Raw genomic sequence first — 18,232 nt, forward strand, 5'->3', positions numbered from 1 at the left:
TTTGGACTGAGCATTTTTTATGATTCCATGCTAACTCCACAATTGATGTATTAGCTATACCTCTTTGTTTTCATTTTATAGCTATTGTTGTAGGGCAGGAGTTGACAAATACAGTCTGTGAGCCAAATCTGGCTTGCCTCTGTCTTTGATTATTTATTTATTTATTTATTTAAGCTGTGCCGGGTCTTAGTTGCAGCATGTAGACTTCTTACTTGTGGCAAGCAGACTCTTAGTTGCGGCACGCATGCAGGATCTAGTTCGCCAACCAGGGATCAAACCCAGACCCCCTGCACTGGCAAGGAGCCTTACCTATTGGACCACCAGAGAAGTCCCTCTTTTTTGATTCTTATATTGTACATTTTTTGCTCTCCTTTTTCTTTGAACATAAGTTTCAAAAGCTATTTTATCAACTAGCTACTGCAGCTAACAACCAGCCCCGAACTTAAAATAAGCTTCAAACAACAATCATTTCTTATTTCTCATGATTCTAAGGGTTGACTCTGTTGGCATCTAGCCTGCATCAGTGTGGTTGATCTCTGCAGTCTGCTAGTGGCTCAAGTGGGGCTGGACAGTATAAGAAGGACTCATTCACATATTTGGCAGTTGGCAGCCTGTCTGGTCTTGGGGTGGGAACAGGGCTCAGCTGGAATTACTTGTCTCAGCTCATCCTCCAATAGTCCAGGCTTCTTCACATGATAGTCTCAGAATTCTAGAGCAGTAAGAGAGGGCAAGATCCAATGCAAAACCAGTTTTGTTTTGTTTTTTATTTTATTTATTTGGCTGCATCGGGTCTTAGTTGTGGTGCACAGGCTCTTTGTTGTGGTGTGTGGGTTCCTCTCTAGTTGTGGTGCACAGGCTTAATTGCCCTATGGCATGTGGGATCTTAGTTCCCCGACCAGGGTCCAAATCCGCATCCCCTAATTTGGAAGGTGGTTCTTAAACACTGGACTACCAGGGAAGTCCCACACAACCAGTTTTTAATCCTCTGTTTTTCTAATATTTGCTAGATATAGACTCCACCTCTCAACGGGAGAAGTAGCAAGGTCACAATACAAAGGGTGAGTGCACAGGCATGGGAAGAATTATGGTGGTTATTTCTACAGTCAACCTACCAAGTTACCTTACCAAAAGCACTGCAATTAAGTTAAAAGACAAACGACAAACTTGGAAAATATTTACAATTCAAATATAGCTAACACATCAGGAGCTGTCTTAAACTGTTAAGAAAAAGATCAAACCACCATACCTAAATGGCTAAAGGAAATGGACAGTCTCCAAAAAAGGAAATACAAATGTCTTTAGCCATATATTTGTGGAAAAGGAGGGAAATTTTTAAGGTCAATTAGATAATCTTTAAAAAACTAATTGCTTCTTGATTCCATGGTACAAAATTTTTTGAAGTCCAAAAAGCTACATAGTGAAAAATCTCTCTTCTTCTCTACACTACACTTGTCATGGTTTGATTTTATTTATGAAAGATTTTGCCATACAGGAAGTTTTGGTATTTCAAAATTTTCAAACATTTCAATCGTTTTTTTATGGCTCCTGGATTTGTCATAAGTTTCTGACTCTGTGATTATTTAAAAATCAAAACATTAAAACTCCTCCATGATTTCTTTTACTAACTTTTTAAAAAAATATTTAAATCTTTGATCCCTTGAAATTACCCTGATATAAGGGGTGAAGTACAGATCTAGCACCATGTGTTGAATTACCTATCTCTCTACTACTGATTTAAAAGGTCATCTTTCTCATAAACCAAATTCCTGCATATATTAACATTTGGAGGTAGGCAGGTAAGCTGATCGGGGGTGTGGGAGAAACATAACTGAAGTTGCAGAACCTTTCCCCTTCACTTAGCTGACCTAGTGAGCGACTGCAGGACAACAGTCACAGTTCACCTAAGAGAACTACTGAAGGACATTTAACCACCAACAGCATAGAAAACCAATGTTTTTTCATATGAAAACTGTATTTGAGCATAAAAATTTAATACACAATCAGAAACCACTATTCTATCAATAATGACATTATTATCTCATCTAAGAACACAGAAATTAAGGTGTAAGGAATGCCATGAGGAAATAATTCTTTGAAGTCCTATTCAGTTTACTTTGTTAAGATGAAATTTATTTGGCTCTGGTCACAGTTCCATCATGTTTACTTTCTTTGTAAGTTCAGCTTCAACAGTATCCTAAAGGAAGAAAGAAACAGCATAAATATTATAAATAAGGACATAAAGAAGGTGCTCTAACTTGTAATGTTATTTAAAATACGGGAAGCAAAAAGGAAAAACATTGAAACAGAAATTTTTAAAAATACCATTACAAAATATTAAATATTCTTTGAGATATTCCCCTTGCTTTTATATCTCCCCACTTCCCACACCCCAAAAGTTTTCAGACTCCTGATGCTATTAAACATTAAAAGGTGGGGGGGGAACCTTTAGAGAGGTGAATGACTGCAGTGATACTTGAATAGATTTTTCTGACTTTTACTCCTTAAGCAACATACTTCTGCAATGTCTCTCACATCACTCTTTTCCAATCTCATTGCCACTGTTCTCATTACTTCTCATCTGGCCTAAACAGGCCAACTAGTTTCTGCAATTTTCTTTTTCCCTCCTCCAATCCACCCTATACACTGATTCCAGAAAAATCTTCTTAAACAACTGGCCTGATCAAAAAGCATAACCTTTATCACATTTTCTTTAGCTTAAAAAACAAGGTAACACAGAACAACTTTCAGTGGTCCCCTACAGCCTCCAAGAACAACCTTCTTTATATTTAAGGTCCTTCATCTCATAAACCAATTGACCTTCTTCAGCCCTATCTTCCACTGCATACTCCTAAGCAGCTGGACTGCTTCACTGGCCGAAGCTTGAAAAAGTCCTCCATTTTTCAGCTCTTATGCTTTTGTTAATTCCTTCTGCCTAGAATATTCTATGTCTCTCAACCCTCCTTTTCCATACAGGAAAATCTATACAAAATTTTAAAAGACCACTATGTATTTTTTATGAAAAAAAAGATACGTATATGCCAAAAAAGTATTAAAAGATGCATGGTAATGATACACAGCAAGTCTGGGACTGTGGCTCACCTCTGAGTAGAAAGGAAAGAAGGAGGAGAAAGGGAGCTTTAGCTATGTCAGCATTTATTTTTTAAAAATCGGAAGGAAAAATGGAACTACTTACTAATTCTCGCTTTGCTTCTTCAATTTTCACCTGAGCAAGAGATGGATTCTTTTAAAGGAAAATAGAATAAGGAAGGTTATGTTGCCTCAGCTAGGATGCAAGGGGAAAAAGAATGTAACAATCCTTTTCAAAAGGCAAAAAATGTTGTAGAAAGTATATCCAATGTACATACAATACTGAAATTCAGCACAGACTTTATTTACTTTTTTTAAAAATATTTATTTGGCTGCACCGGGTCTTAGTTGTGGCATGTGGGATCTTTAGTTGCAGAATGCGAACTCTTAGTTGAGGCTTGTGGGATCTAGTTCTCTGACCAGGGATTGAACCCGGGCCCCCCGCATTGGGAGCATGGAGTCTTAGCCACTGGACCACCAGGGAAGTCCCTCAGCATAGATTTTAAATCCTTAAACATGGACCCAGTATTTTCATGATCATTTAGTGCCCTTGGGGAAAGGTGGAAAAGAGGAACATTTTTGTTTGTTTGTTTCATAAAAATAATTACCGGCATTAAATCTAAATAGGACTCCAATTTTTTCTTCAAAGGTATAGTCTGTCGTTTTAGTTCTGCCAATTTCTGGGGGTGAAAAAAACACAGAGTAATAGAGATATTCACAATGCAACTAACGACTGTCTATTTCTGAAATAAAACATGACAAAGCATTAACATTGGGATAGTTTAAATAATGTTATCAAATAAAGAGCTTCAAAGATAAATGGATAACAAATGGAAACAATCCTTAGAAGATGCTATAATAGGAAAGTTATACTCCCATTTATTAAGAATAAGATTTAAGTATGCTGCCTAGGAATACAAAACAATGTAATTAAGAGGAATCAGAACATCAGGGAATAATTAAGAGTCTCAAATACATACTTATGAATTGCCAATTTTAAATTCCAAAAATCAAACTACAAAAAAACCTTAAGAAAAAAAAGTAGAACAAAACCTTTCATTTCTCCCTCTTCCCATGAAAGATAAAACCCTTACACAATCTAAAACCCCAGAATTGCATTCTACAGGAGTATGGGACCTGTGTTTTACTGAAAGAGAATAAAGAGGAGGACCTAGGTGGTTAGCACATAGTCCCTCGATACATTCATTCAATAAATAAATCAATAACATATAACTGACTCCAGCAAAGAGTTTCTAGCATATAGTAATAAATAAAGGAAACCAAACGAATGGAAGAAGATATATAGATAAACAAGTAATAAAGATATAAATACTGGTGAACATAAAGTACAGCGGTAAAGGAAAATAAATCAGGTCAATAGTGAATAAAGTTCTATAAAAAGAAACAAATGGAAAAGTAGATTGTGCACTAACATTTTAAAGAAAGTTAAATTGGGTTAAAGTAAGCGTACCTCTGAAAGTGCTACCAGTGACTGATGAGACAGAGAAGCATCCATTCCTCTGGCTGAAAGTTGCTCCTACAATTACAAAAAAAGGGAGTTCAGTTTAAAAAATTATTTTGCAAGTGACCCTCATGAAATGTTTTCAATATATAACACAGTAAAGAGACGCTATAAATCATAGATGAAGGACTACACCTGCTCCTAAGCACTTTTATGTTGCATGAGAGTCATTTCAGACAGAGATTTGTGACAAGATGGGGGCAGTGCTTAAGAGCCTGAGCTTCCGGGCCTGGCAGCCTGCATTTGAATTGGGATCTGCTGTTAAGTAGCTGTGTAACCTTGGGCAAGTTACCCGCCTTCAACGCAGTTCCCTGGTCGTAAAAAGGGAATAACAATACTGCCTATTTCTGAGGATGAAAGTTGAAAATAAGTCTGAAGCGAGCTAAATATATTCAGTCCTTCATACAAACCTCTGCAGCTCTAATTCCAGACCTGAACTCCTCTGACTTGGCTTTTAGGAAGTCCATGTTCTGAAGACGATTGTCAACTCTGGCCCTTTCCGTAGACAGATGCAACTCTGCCTTCTTGAGATCCCTTTAAAAAATGAAGTTGAGAACATTTTCTTCTCAGTGAAATTATTATAAAAAGGAAGCTCTACCACTTTTTCGATTCAACTCTGGATTAGTCAAGAGTATCAAGAGGAGATAACACACTTGCTGGATTTTCTACCATAAATTTTATATCCCAGACTGGCTACCAAGCACCCTTCTAGGTCATCTTTCCCTCCATGTTGCCATCTGGGATTTTCCTCAAGGAATACTAAATAATTTTAAGATTAATTTATGCCAATTATTCTTGGAGAAAGTAGATCTGCTGCTCAAAAAAGTGACTTAACAGATCCTAAAGTCAATTTGAATTATGGAGGTCCCAAAGGCCTCTCTCCTAAATGTGACATGACACAGTGCTTTGCATATACATAGTCAATATTTGTTGGATAAATTTACACACCAGTAAATTACTTGTGCATACACATACTCCTGATCCCCAGCATCTAATCTCTGGGGCTACAGGGACCTAAAGAAGGTCCAAAGCATCAAGAGGGATACCAGAGCTCTAGTAAGAAAGGGCAACAAAATATAACATGACTTTAAGTTGCACCATAGTTTATAAGTAAAAAAAAAAAATTCACATACATTTTGAAAATTATTAACAGGTTATTTGTAAAACAGAGAGAAAAAAGAAACTGTATAAAGTAAAAGGTAAAAATATGTACTCAACCACTCCTACCTTCACCCAAGTCATTTTCTACTTAAAAAAACATTTTATCTTCCTATTTCCTAATGTGTTGTTTTAAATCATATCTATGGCCCAAACTAATGTCCTGTTACTGCCTTTATAATAAAAATTGTCACCACTTCCAACTCAATTACTTACTCTTGTAGACATTTTTCTAATACTAAAGTTGCAGTTAGATTTTTCTCAAGTTTTGCCAATTCAAGCTTGATTTCTTCGTTTTTGGATTTGGTGCAAAAAAGATCAGAGGTCAAGTCATTCACTGCAGGGATAAAACTAAAAGAAGAATCTAGTCACGTAAATGGACATTAAGGACAATAATTACAATTATTCCTCGTTTCTAAACCTGATTTTATTTCTATGTGGATTCTTCTTTAACCATGCTGTTTCATACCTCTATACTATTTTACACGCTGTTCTCACTGTCTGGAATAACCTTCTTCAGCTGGCAAATTTCCATTTGTCCTTCAAAACTCAAATAAGATTTACTCCCATTCTGGAATTCACTACTCCTTCCTCTGTGCTTCCTAGCTACAGCTTTACACTACTGTAGTATTGCAGCTGTCATGCTCTGTTATAATTTTACATGTCCATCTCCGTTAATTTACCATGAGCAGAGACTGTACTTGCTGGCACTCATTATTCTATTCATTTCTGCTTCCCCAGTGCCTATATGTATAGCTATACATATATATATATATACACACACACACACAAACATATATATATATATATATATATACACACACACACACATATATATAGGGAGGGAGGAAGGGAGAGGGAGACAGGTAGTTACATAAAGAGTTATATAGATTATATGCCTAGGATATAATTAGTATTTGGTGAATTGACTTAATTGACTGCTGAATTGACTTAATTCAAGTCTAGATTTCTGCTGCCATACGGCCCACATGATCTTATATCTAAAACTCTACTATTTAAGTGTGTGTATATATATATTTATTTATATATTTATATATATTTATATATATATATATATATTTGTATATATTCCAGGCTCTTGTATTAGCAGTTAAGCAGAATGGCCATACAATTCTCTGATTATAAGTTGTAGTAGTAGTCCTAGCTAAGACGCAGCCAACAGTGATAGTCCTATGGACTTTTGAGTCAGACCGGGTTTGAATCCCAACCCTGCCATTTACTAGCTCAGAGAAATTATTTAACTCACCTCTCCTGAGCTTCAGTTTCCTCTTAAGGTAGTTAGAAGGATAATGTCATTATATAGGTGAAATGCCTGTCACAAAGAACTGAAGGTCTTTAACCTACTCTATCCAATAGGGTAGGGACATAACCAAAAATCGCTACTCTATGCTCAACAGATGATTTAGCCTACTGCTCTCTGTACTGTTTATAGGGAATGATGTGATACCTAATCCCTTTTCAAATATACAAGAGAACCAGCCTTCACAAACCTAATCCTGAAAGAAGAAAACACTAAAATTTAACCAATACCAAGTTTATCTGAAGTAATTATACATACTCACTAGCAATGATAAGGAGTTAACTAAATTCAGTATTTCTGCATACACTGCTAATTTCCTATACAGAATTACCCTGAGAAACAAAAGCTCCTTAGGTCAAGACCTTACAGTGTATATGACTGCAGAAATTAAATATGTCACAAGAGTTACCTAGCTAGTGAGGTATCCTTTGTTTCAAGGGCCACAGCACTGTCAACCAAAGCATTCAGATACCTGGAACCAGTGCTAGAGAGATTGGCAGGGGAAAAATTCACACTCTCCAGGAGAAGGTCTTGAAGATGCTTAGCTGAAAAGATGTAAGAGTTTTATGGTGACTAAGATCTTTGTTTTGCTTTAATTTTTAACAGCTTTATTGTAATCTTTCACATAACATATAATCCACTCACCTAAAGTATTTTAGAACATTTTCATCACCCCAAAAAGAAATCCCACAATCCTCAGTCATTATTTTCCAGCTACCCAACCCATGAAGCCCTAGCAACCACTAACCTACATTCTGTCTCTATTCATTTGCCTAATTTGGACATTTCATATAAATGGTATCATATAACATGTGATCCTCTGTGACTGGTTTCTCTCACTTAGCATAACGGCTTCAAGGTTCATCCGTTCTGTATCAGGTATCAGTCAGTACTTCATCCCTTTTTATGGAAGAATAATATTCCATTGTATAGATTTACCATGTTTTATTTATCCATTTATCCATTGATGAACATTTGGATTGCTCCCACATTTTGGCTATTATGAATAATGCTGCTATAAACACTCACGTACGGGTTTTTACATAAACATATGTTTCCATTTCTCTTGGGTATATAACCAGGAGTGGAACTGCTGGTCATATGGTAACTCTATGTTTAACTATTTGAAGAACTACTAGACTGTTTTCCAAAGCTACTGATTTTTACATTCCTGCCAGAAATGTATGAAGGTTCCAATTTCTCCACAATGTCATCTTCACCAACAGCTGTATTATTTATTTTTTTTGCACAGTGATCATTCATAGAACTGAATAATGATCGATAAAATGATAATCCAAGACCTTGTCTTTTTGATTATAGCCATCCTTGTAGGTGTGAAGTGGAATGTGGTTTTGATTTGCATTTCCCTGATGGCTAATGATGCTGTGCTTTCTGGCCATTTGTATATCTTCTTGGGAGAAATGTATATTCATATCCCTTAACCTTTCTTTTTGGCCGCAGCTTATGGGATCCTAGTTCCTTGACCAGGGATAGAACCTGGGCCCCTGCAGTGGAAGCGTGGGGTCCTAACCACTGGACTGCCAGGGAATTCCCTCCCTTATCCATTTTTAACTGGGTTGGTTCTTTATTATTCAGTTGTAAGAATTCTTCATTTATTGTAGATATAAGTCCCTTATCAGATATACAATTTGCAAATATTTGCAGCCCACTCTGTGGGCTGTCTTTTCATCTACTTGACGGTATCCTTTGAGGACAAAAGTTTTTAATTCTGATGATGTCCAATTTACCTACTTTTCTTTTGTTGCTTGTGTTTTTGGTATCATAGCTAAGAAACCATTGTCAAATCCAAAGTTATGAAGATATACACATATGCTGTCTTCTGAGTTTTAGATTCAGCTCTTACTTTTAGGTTTTTCATTCATTTTGAGTTAATTCTTATATATGTTATGAGGCAGGGTCCAATTTCATTCTTGTACATGTGGATATCCACCTATCCCAGCACTGTTCACTGAAAAGCCTATTCTTTCCTCCATTAAATTGTCTTGTCATCTTTGCCAAAAATCAATCCACCAGGAGTCTGACTTCCAACATAACAGTGTGAGGAGCTCTGCTCACCTACCCTCCAGTGAAACTGGTGAAAATTGTAAACAAAAACCCAAAAAGCAAAACAAAGATGCCCCCCAAAACAAAACACAACCATTTAAAGCTTCTGGAAATGCTCCTAAGGACAAACAGCAAATGAAGAAACATCTGTTCAAGAAAATCTATTAAAATTCAGTGAGGGGGCTTCCCTGGTAGCATAGTGGTTAAGAATTTGCCTGCAAATGCAGGGGACACGGGTTCGAGCCCTGGTCCGGGAAGATCCCACATGCCACGGAGCAACTAAGCTCGTGTGCCACAACTACTGAGCCTGCACTCTAGAGCCTGCGAGCCACAACTACTGAGCCCGTGTGCCACAACTACTGAAGCCTGCACGCGTAGTGCCCATGCTCCGCAACAAGAGAAGCCACCGCAATGAGAAGCCCATGCACTGCAATGAAGACTAGCCCCTGCTCACCGCAACTAGAGAAAGTCCGTGAGCAGCAACAAAGACCCAACACAGCCAAAAATAAATAAATAAATAAATTTATTAAAAAAAAAAAGACAAGGAGAAAATCTTGAAAACAGCAAAAGAAAAATGACATACTAGGAAACTTCAGTAAGATTAACAGTCAACTTCTTGACAGAAACAACGGAGACTAAACGGCAACAGGATAACATATTCAAAGTGCTCAAAGAGCAAACTGTCAAGCAAGAATCCTACACGTAGCAAAGCTTTCTTTCAAAAATAAATGTAAAATGAAGACTCCCAGATAGACAAAAACTGAGAGAATTTCATTGTCACCAGACCCAACTTATAAGAAATATTAAAGGAAGTTCTGCAGGCTTAAAGCAAGTGACCCCAAACAGTAATTCAAATGCGCACAAAAATCAATGAATTATCAGTAAAGGTAAATGCAGAATTATAAAGAGCATAAATGCATTTTTTTCTTCGTTTTTCTCTTAACTGACTTAAAAAGCAATTGGATAAAATAATATTTATATAAGGTATTGTTGGGTTATAGAAATGTATCGGCACAAAGGACGTGGTGGTAGTAAAGGTGTAAAGGGCTAAGGAAATGACTACAGATGGTTAAGTAATAATATAACAGTACACTGTTGAGTCCATAATATTATTAGATGTAATATGTGTAACAATAATACCACAAAAGCGGGGAAAAGAGGAACAGAGCTACATAGGAGCAACATTTCTCTATCTCACTGGAATTAAGCTAGTACAAATATGAAGCTGAGCTGGTAAGATTTATTTGCAAACCTCAGAACAACACTAAAAAGAACTGAAAAAAAAAAAAGAACTAAAAAATCACTTTAGAAATTTAAATGTTACATTAGAAAATATTTACTTAATGCAAAAGAAAGCGATAAGGGAAAAACAGCGAAACAAAAAAGATGTAATATATAGAAAATGAAAAGTAAATTGGCAGATATAAATACAACTATATCAATAATAACATTAAATGGGAATGCATTAAACAATCCAACCCAAAGGCAGAGATTATAAGACTGAAAAAAACAACAGGATCCCACTACATGCTGTCTATAGGAGACACACTTCACATTCAAAGATACAAATTCAGGCATAACTCAGAGATACTGGGGTTCCAGAACACTGCAATAAAGCAAATATTGCAATAAAGAGGGTCATGTGAATTTTTTGGTTTCCCAGAACATATAAAAGTTATGTTCATATTATACTGTAGTCTATTAAGTGAGCAATAGCATTATACCTAAAAAAACAATGTACATACCTTAATTTAAAAATACCTTATTGCTAAAAAATGATAACCACATCTGAATCTTCAGTGAGTCATAATCTTTTTGCTGGTGGAGGGTCTTGCCTCGATGTTGATGGCTGCTGACTGATCAAGGTGATGGTTGCTGAAGGCTGGGCAATTCTGTGGCAATTTCTTAAAATAGGACAACAGAGTTTGCCACATTGATTTGACTTTTCCTTTCACAGATGATTTCCTTGTAGCATGCAATGCTGTTTGACAGCATTCTACCCAAGAACTTCTTTCAAAACTGGACTCAATCCTCTGAAACCCTGCCACTGCTTTAATCAAGTAAGTTATGTAATATACTAAATCCTTTGTTGTCATTTCAACGATCGTCACAGCATCTTCACCAGAGTAGATTCCTTCTCAAGAAACCACTTTCTTAGCTCATCCATCAGAAGCAACTCCTCACCCATGAAAGTCTTATCATGAGATGGCAGCAACTCAGTCACATCTTTAGGCTGCACTTCTAAGTCTAGTTCTCTTGCTATTTCTACCACACCTGCAGTTACTTCCTCCACTGGAGTCTTGAGCCCCTCAAAGTCATCCACGAGGGCTGGAATCAACTTCTTCCAAACTCCTGCTAATGCTGGTATTTTCACCTCTTCTCACGAATCACGAATGTTTTCAGTGGCATCTAGAACGGTGAATTCTTTCCAGAGGTTTTCAATTTACTTTGTCCAGATCCATTAGAGGAATCACTATCTATGCCAGCTATAGCCTTATGAAATGTATTTATTAAAGAATGACTTGAAAGTGGAAATGACTCACTGGAGTAGCACTTTTAATATCCTTCAAGAACTTTTCTTTTGCATTCACAACTTGGCTAACTGTCTGGCATAAGAGCCCTAGCTTTCAGCCTTGTCTTGGTTTCCAACATGCCTTCCTCACTAAGCTTCATCATTTCTAGCTTTTGATTTAAAGTGAGAGGCATGTGACTTCCTTTCACCTGAACACTTAGAGGCCACTGTAGGGTTATTAATAGGACTATTTTCAATTTGTTATATTTCAGGGAATATGGAGGCCCAAGGAGAGGGAGAGAGAAATGAAAAAGTCTGAAATATTCTGAGAATTACCAAAATGTAAGAGATACGAAGTGAGCAACTGCTATTGGAAAAATGATAGATTTGCTCAACACAGGGTTGCCACAAAACTTCAATTTGTAAAAAAAGACCCCTCAATATCTGTGAAGTGCAATAGAGCAACGTGCAGTGAAAATAAAGGATGGAAAAAGATATATAATGCGAACAGCAACCACAAGAAAGCTGAAGTGGCTATACTAATATCAGATAAAATAGAATTTTTAACAAAAAATGTTACTAGAGATAAACAGGGACATTTTATAATGATAATACCGTCATATAATACAAAGTATTCCCCCATTACAATGGAATGAAATTAGAAATGAGAAAGAAATTTGGGAAACTCATAAATATGTGGAATTAAACAACATACTCCCAATAACCAATGGGTCAAAAAGAAATCAAATCCTTTGAGGTGAATGCAAATGAAGACATAACATACCAAAACTTAGGGGATGCACCTAAACCAATGCTTAGAGGGAAATTTATACTTGTAAATTCCTATGTTAAAAAAGAAGAAAGATCTCAAATCAATAGCCTAAGCTTAAAACATTTAAAAAAGAAGAGCAGACTAAACCTAAAGCAAGCCAAATGAAAGAAATAATAAAGAACAGAGTGAAAGTTAATAAAATAGATTTAAAAAGAAGAAAAAAATCATTAAAACCAAAGGCTAGTTCTTTGAAAAGCTCAACATAATTGAAAAACCTTCACCTAGATTTAAAAACAAAAATTTTTTTTGTATTGGAATATAGTTGATTAACAATGTTGTGTTAGGTTCAGATGTACAGCAAAGTGATTCAGTTATATATGTAGAGTACCTATTCTTTTTCAAATTCTTTTCCCATTTAGGTTATTACAGAATATTGAGCAGAGGGACTTCCCTGATGGCACAGTGGTTAAGACTCCACGCTCCCAATGAGGGGGCCCGGGTTCGATCCCTGACTGGGGAACTAGATCCTACATGCATGCTGCAACTAAGAGTTTGCATGCCACAACTAAGGAGCCGGCAAGTCGCAACTAAGGAGCCCACCTGCTGCAACTAAGACTCAACATGACCAAATAAATAAATATTAAAAAAATTAAAACAATGGCAATAAAATAAACTATAAAGCACACCACTATGAATATCAGGTGACTGTCATTTCCTTAAATATATATATATATTGAGCAGACTTTCCTGTGCTATGACCTTCACCTAGATTGACTAAGAAGAAAAAAGACTCAAATTACTAGCATCAGAAGACAGTACATTCCACTGATCTACCTACTTAATAAAAAGGATTATAAAGGAATACTATGAACAACTGTACCCAGAAATTTAGATAACTTAGATGAAATGGACAAATTCCAAAAAGGACACTAACTACTGAATCTAATTCAAGAACAAGTAGATAATCTAATAGACCTACAGTAAGCAGAGACTGAATTAGTAATCAAAATCTACCCACAAAGAAAAGCTCAGGTCCAGATGGTTTTACCACTGAGTTCTATAGATTACATAAAGAATTAATACCAATTCTTCATCAACTATTCCAAAAAATAGGAAGGAGGGAATACTTCTCAACTGTTTCTCTGAGGCCAATATTATCCTGACACTAAAACCAGAAAAAGACATATCAAAAGGAAAGAAAACTACGGACCACTATCTCTTATAAATATGGATGCAAAAATTCTCAACAAAATACTAGCAATTGAATCCAGCAACCTATTAAAACATTATACACCATGAGGACGCGGATTTATCTTATGGATAAATGTTGGATTAACGTCTGAAAGCCAATTCATGTTAACACATCATATCGACAGAATAAAAAACTAAAGTCATATGATCATCTCAATAGGCAGAAAAAGCATCTGACAAAACCCAGCACCCTTTCATGATATGGACACTCAACAAAGTAGGAATAGAAAGAAACTTCCTCAACCGGAAAAAGGGCATCTACAAAAAACCCACAACTCACATTGCGCTCAACAGTAAAGACTAGATGCTTTCCCTCTAAGATGAGGAACAAGATAAGGATGTCTACTCTAATAGATGTCTACATCTATTCAACATTTTATTGGAGGTTCTAGCTAGGGAAATTTCTTTTAATTTTCCTCCTCAACTGAAGAATTGGCAGTACAAAGAATGAATGTTTTCAATAGTTTCATCTGTATTTGTCACGATTAAAAGGTCTTCATACAGGGCTTCCCTGGTGGTGCAGTGGTTGAGAGTCCGCCTGCCGATGCAGGGGACACGGGTTTGTGACCCGGTCCGGGAAGATCCCACATGCCTCGGAGTGGCTGGGCCCGTGAGCCATGGCCGCTGAGCCTGTGCGTCCGGAGCCTGTGCTCCGCAACGGGAGAGGCCACAACAGTGAGAGGCCCGCGTAACGGGAAAAAAAAAAAAAAAGTCTTCATACAAAACTTTTACATTCTTTCCCAATTCCTGAAAATATTTCCAAAATGTTCCAATCTTACGTGCTGCAAAGAACTGTACTGTGCGGAAATAAAAACTAAGTCAAAGAAATGATCTTTTGCTCAAAAGTCATTCAAGTCCTGGGGGCTATATAGTATCACTACTCAAAATTTAGAAACTCTGGAAGCAGGAGTTCCTTAACCGTGTATATGAATCTATATTTGTTACAAGGTTCCATAAATTTTCTGTTCTCTGCTTGACAGCTTTCCTGTCTAAAAGGAGGAAAAACTTAGAAAAGAGGAATAACAATTAAAGTACGTGGTGGGGGATACTTCCCTGGTGGCGCAGTGGTTAAGAATCCGCCTGCCAATGCAGGGAACACGGGTTCAATCCCTGGTCCAGGAAGGTCCCACATGCCTCAGAGCAACTAAGCCCGTGCGCCACAACTACTGAGCCTGTGCTCTGTGAGCCACAACTACTGAAGCCTGCATGCCACAACTACTGAAGCCCGCGTGCCTAGAGGCCGTGCTCCTCAACAAGAGAAGTCACCGCAATGAGAGGCCCACACACCACAACGAAGAGTAGCCCCCGCTCGCCGCAACTAGAGAAAGCCAGCACTCAGCAACAAAGACCCAACGCAGCCAAAAATAAAAAAAATTTTTTAAATAATAAAAATAATCTTAATATCTTTAAAAAAATGAAAAAATAAAGTACATGGGGGGTTGGACTTCCCTGGTGGCACAGTGGTTAAGAATCCTCCCACCAATGCAGGGGACACAGGTTTGAGCCCTGGCCCAGGAAGATCAACATACCGCAGAGCAACTAAGCCCGTGTGCCACAACTACTGAGGCTGCGCTCTAGAGCCCGCCAGCCACAACTACTGAGCCTGCGCTCGGAGCCGCTTGTTGCTCCGCAATAAGAGAAGCCACAGCAATGAGAAGCCCACACACTGCAACGAAGAATAGCCCCCGCTCGACGCAACTAGAGAAAGCCTACCCGCAGCAACGAAGACCCAACGCAGCCAAAAATAAGTAAATTAATTAATTAAAAAAAAAAAAAAGTACATGGGGACTTCTCTAGTGGTCCAGTGGGTAAGAATCTGCGCTCCCAATGCAGGGGGCCCAGGTTCGATCCCTGGTCAAGGAACTAGATCCCACATGCGTGCGACAACTAAGAATATGTCGCAACTAAGAAGTCTGCATTCCGCAACTAAGAGCCCACATGCCACAACTAAGACCCATCGCAGCCTAAATAAATAAATATTTTAAGAAAAAAATAAAGTACATGAAGTGTAGAGTTAAGATATCAATGGTGGCAGGGCTCTTCTGGATACTTTAGTACAGAAAATTGTGTCAAAATTTTGTATGTATTACTAGAAACATTTGCTACTTAATATATGCCACCCTAAAAAGTACTCAAGGAAAAAAAAAAGTACTCAAGGACAGCCATGAATAATCTTACTTTTAAAATCATTCGAATTTTCATTACATAATAGTATAGACAAAAAGAAAGCTCTTGCAAAATAAGATTTTTCTGGACTCAAAGCCCCTTTCTCCATACTTTATTTTAATAACTACTAAAATAAAATCATTTAAAATTTAAACAAGTTTAAAGGCATACGGGAGAGTATGACTACAAAGGAGCATCACAGGGGAGGTGTTTGGGGGTGACAGAACTGTTCTGCATCTTAGCCGTGGGGGTGGTTCTCAGAATCCATGTGTGTTAAAACAGTACACCAAACAAAAAGTCACTTTACTGCATATTAATGTTTTAAAAGAAAACTGGAAAAAAGCACATATGCAATAGATTTACAATATAAATTGCTCTACATTCAAAACAACATATGTAACATATGCCATACACCTGCTTAAGTGTAGGCAAACGTAGATCTCACTTCTTTCCTCTTTTGTATATTCCCAATCTTTATTTTTGTGGTTTGTGTTATAAAGACAATGGATGTGTTGAATACACTTTTTTAAACTACATATGCACAGCAGAAAATTCTCATGCAGTCCCATGAATACATGGCAACAGAGTGATTTGTTCAAGTCACAGTTCATGGATGCCACCTCAGGTGTCATGATGGCTCATTATAACTAAAGCATGGAGACTGGAAAGAGACCAAAAGATATGTAAGTGAAAAACCACAGGTATCGTATATGTCAGGCTAATAAGTTTAGACTCTTATCTTTTAGGGGTTACTGTTTCACCATCAGAGTATCAATAAAATATATACTATAATGAAATTTATGATAGTTACTATAACAACACAGTGTAAGACAAATCTGGATAAAATAAAGAAGCAAAACTGGCAAGTAGTCTACACTAAATCAATCTTGTATACTTCAGTGTTAAACAATTTGGTTACCTCTAGTTATTATCTCATTCAACACTCTGGAATTAATCTCACCTTCTGATTCATATTCTCTTGCTTTTTGTTTCAAGTCCTCTATTACCAGGTAGACATCCCTGTCCCGGACCCTGTTGCGTTCTGAAAGGTGATGCAAAATCTGCGTTGTCCGCGGATTCACCTCATATTGTGGAATGGGATGATCTCCAAATATTTTTTTCAACCAGGCAGCAACCTAACCATTACAAGGGATACAAATTTTGTAAGCCTTGTTTTTTGCAATAGCACGAAGAAAATATGGCCAAGAAGTGATGAGTAGCAAAGGAAATGTTTTCCATGAATATTCTGGCATCCTACTTACTTCACATCCTAATTTGTCTTTAGGGAGAGAGATATCAGATGTCAGGAAATAAAAAGTGAGCAAGCACAATAAATAAAACTACCAGAAAACAATCTATCCTTTCCCAAAGCTACGAAAGCAGTATAGGCTAATATTTTACATCACTCGAATAACTTTAAAGCTCAATATGCAGGTGCTAAGGCATTATTACAGTTGCAAAGTCTGAAAAAAGGGTTGTCCTCAACACACCACAAGACTCGCAATGCCAGGAAACTCCTAGAGCTGGGATGCGAGACACTGAAGCAGGTCTGGTGTGAAAATTCTGGTAGGAAGCAGCAGTGAACGGCTAGGCTTGGCTGGAAGTTGACTTTGGGTTCAGAAGTCCCCCTCCAGTCTCCAGGGGTAGGTTTCGTACCAGGGGGCTCTCCTCAAACCCTCTCCAAGCCCGAATCCTGGCAGGGAAGGCCGGGAAGGAAGGGAAACTCCCTTTCCAAGGGTGGGGGTGGGGGGCGATGGTCTAAGGAGGGTGAGGCGGGGAGGCTCACAGATCTTGAAGGCGGGGCTAGATATGGACCAGCAGAGGAACAAAGTAAAAGTGGCGTGCCCAGGAGATCCGCCAGTAGGGTGGGTGTATCAAAGACGCGGTTTCCGGGATGCCGCAAAGCCCCGCTCCCGCGCCATCACCTGCGCCTCTTTCTCCTCCAGCGCTTCCATAGCCGCCACTCCCGCCACTTCTCGAGCAGCTTCTCGCGGGACAAGCGCCCCGCTTGCTCTGACAACCCCGCCCGCACACCGTTGGGCACGCCCCCTTTGGGGCCCAGGATTTCTGGGAGTTGTAGTTTTTACTAGGACTCCAGGCGCTGAGCCCTTGGACTAGGCTGGTCCAAGGCTTCAGCACTGCAAGGCTCTCCACCGTTACCACCTCGCAGCTCTCTGCGCTCTCCATGGTATCACCTCAAGGACGAGAACTAAAGCTGCCTAGAGCCAGGCTGTTTTTTCTTTCTAAATGTGCTGGAGACTGTTTTAAAACGGCATACAACTGCTGGCACTGGCACTGCCACTCAGCCATTCTTGCATTCATTTCTTGCGTTTCCTAAAGTTCTCTCCTTCCATCACTCTGTAGTTAACGCCATGAGAG

The 18,232-nt window shown here is 38.1% G+C and overlaps 1 protein-coding gene across 1 annotated transcript; it reads right to left on the minus strand.

The window, feature by feature from the left end:
• Positions 1–1,941: 1,941 nt before the first annotated feature.
• Positions 1,942–17,855, minus strand: HAUS1 (HAUS augmin like complex subunit 1). Its single transcript, XM_029226430.1, has 9 exons — positions 17,779–17,855; positions 16,815–16,989; positions 7,498–7,633; positions 5,984–6,118; positions 5,020–5,143; positions 4,559–4,624; positions 3,696–3,767; positions 3,194–3,241; positions 1,942–2,194 (listed from the first exon to the last, which is right to left on the minus strand). The coding sequence occupies exons 1-9, from the start codon at positions 17,806–17,808 to the stop codon at positions 2,144–2,146; spliced, it is 837 nt and encodes a 278-aa protein (XP_029082263.1). The 5' UTR covers positions 17,809–17,855; the 3' UTR covers positions 1,942–2,143.
• Between the last annotated feature and the right edge of the window lie 377 nt (positions 17,856–18,232).

The sequence above is a fragment of the Monodon monoceros genome, unplaced genomic scaffold (genome assembly GCF_005190385.1).
Source record: "Monodon monoceros isolate NGI ecotype Baffin Bay Population unplaced genomic scaffold, NGI_Narwhal_1 Super_Scaffold_1, whole genome shotgun sequence".
Lineage (NCBI taxonomy): Eukaryota > Metazoa > Chordata > Mammalia > Artiodactyla > Monodontidae > Monodon > Monodon monoceros.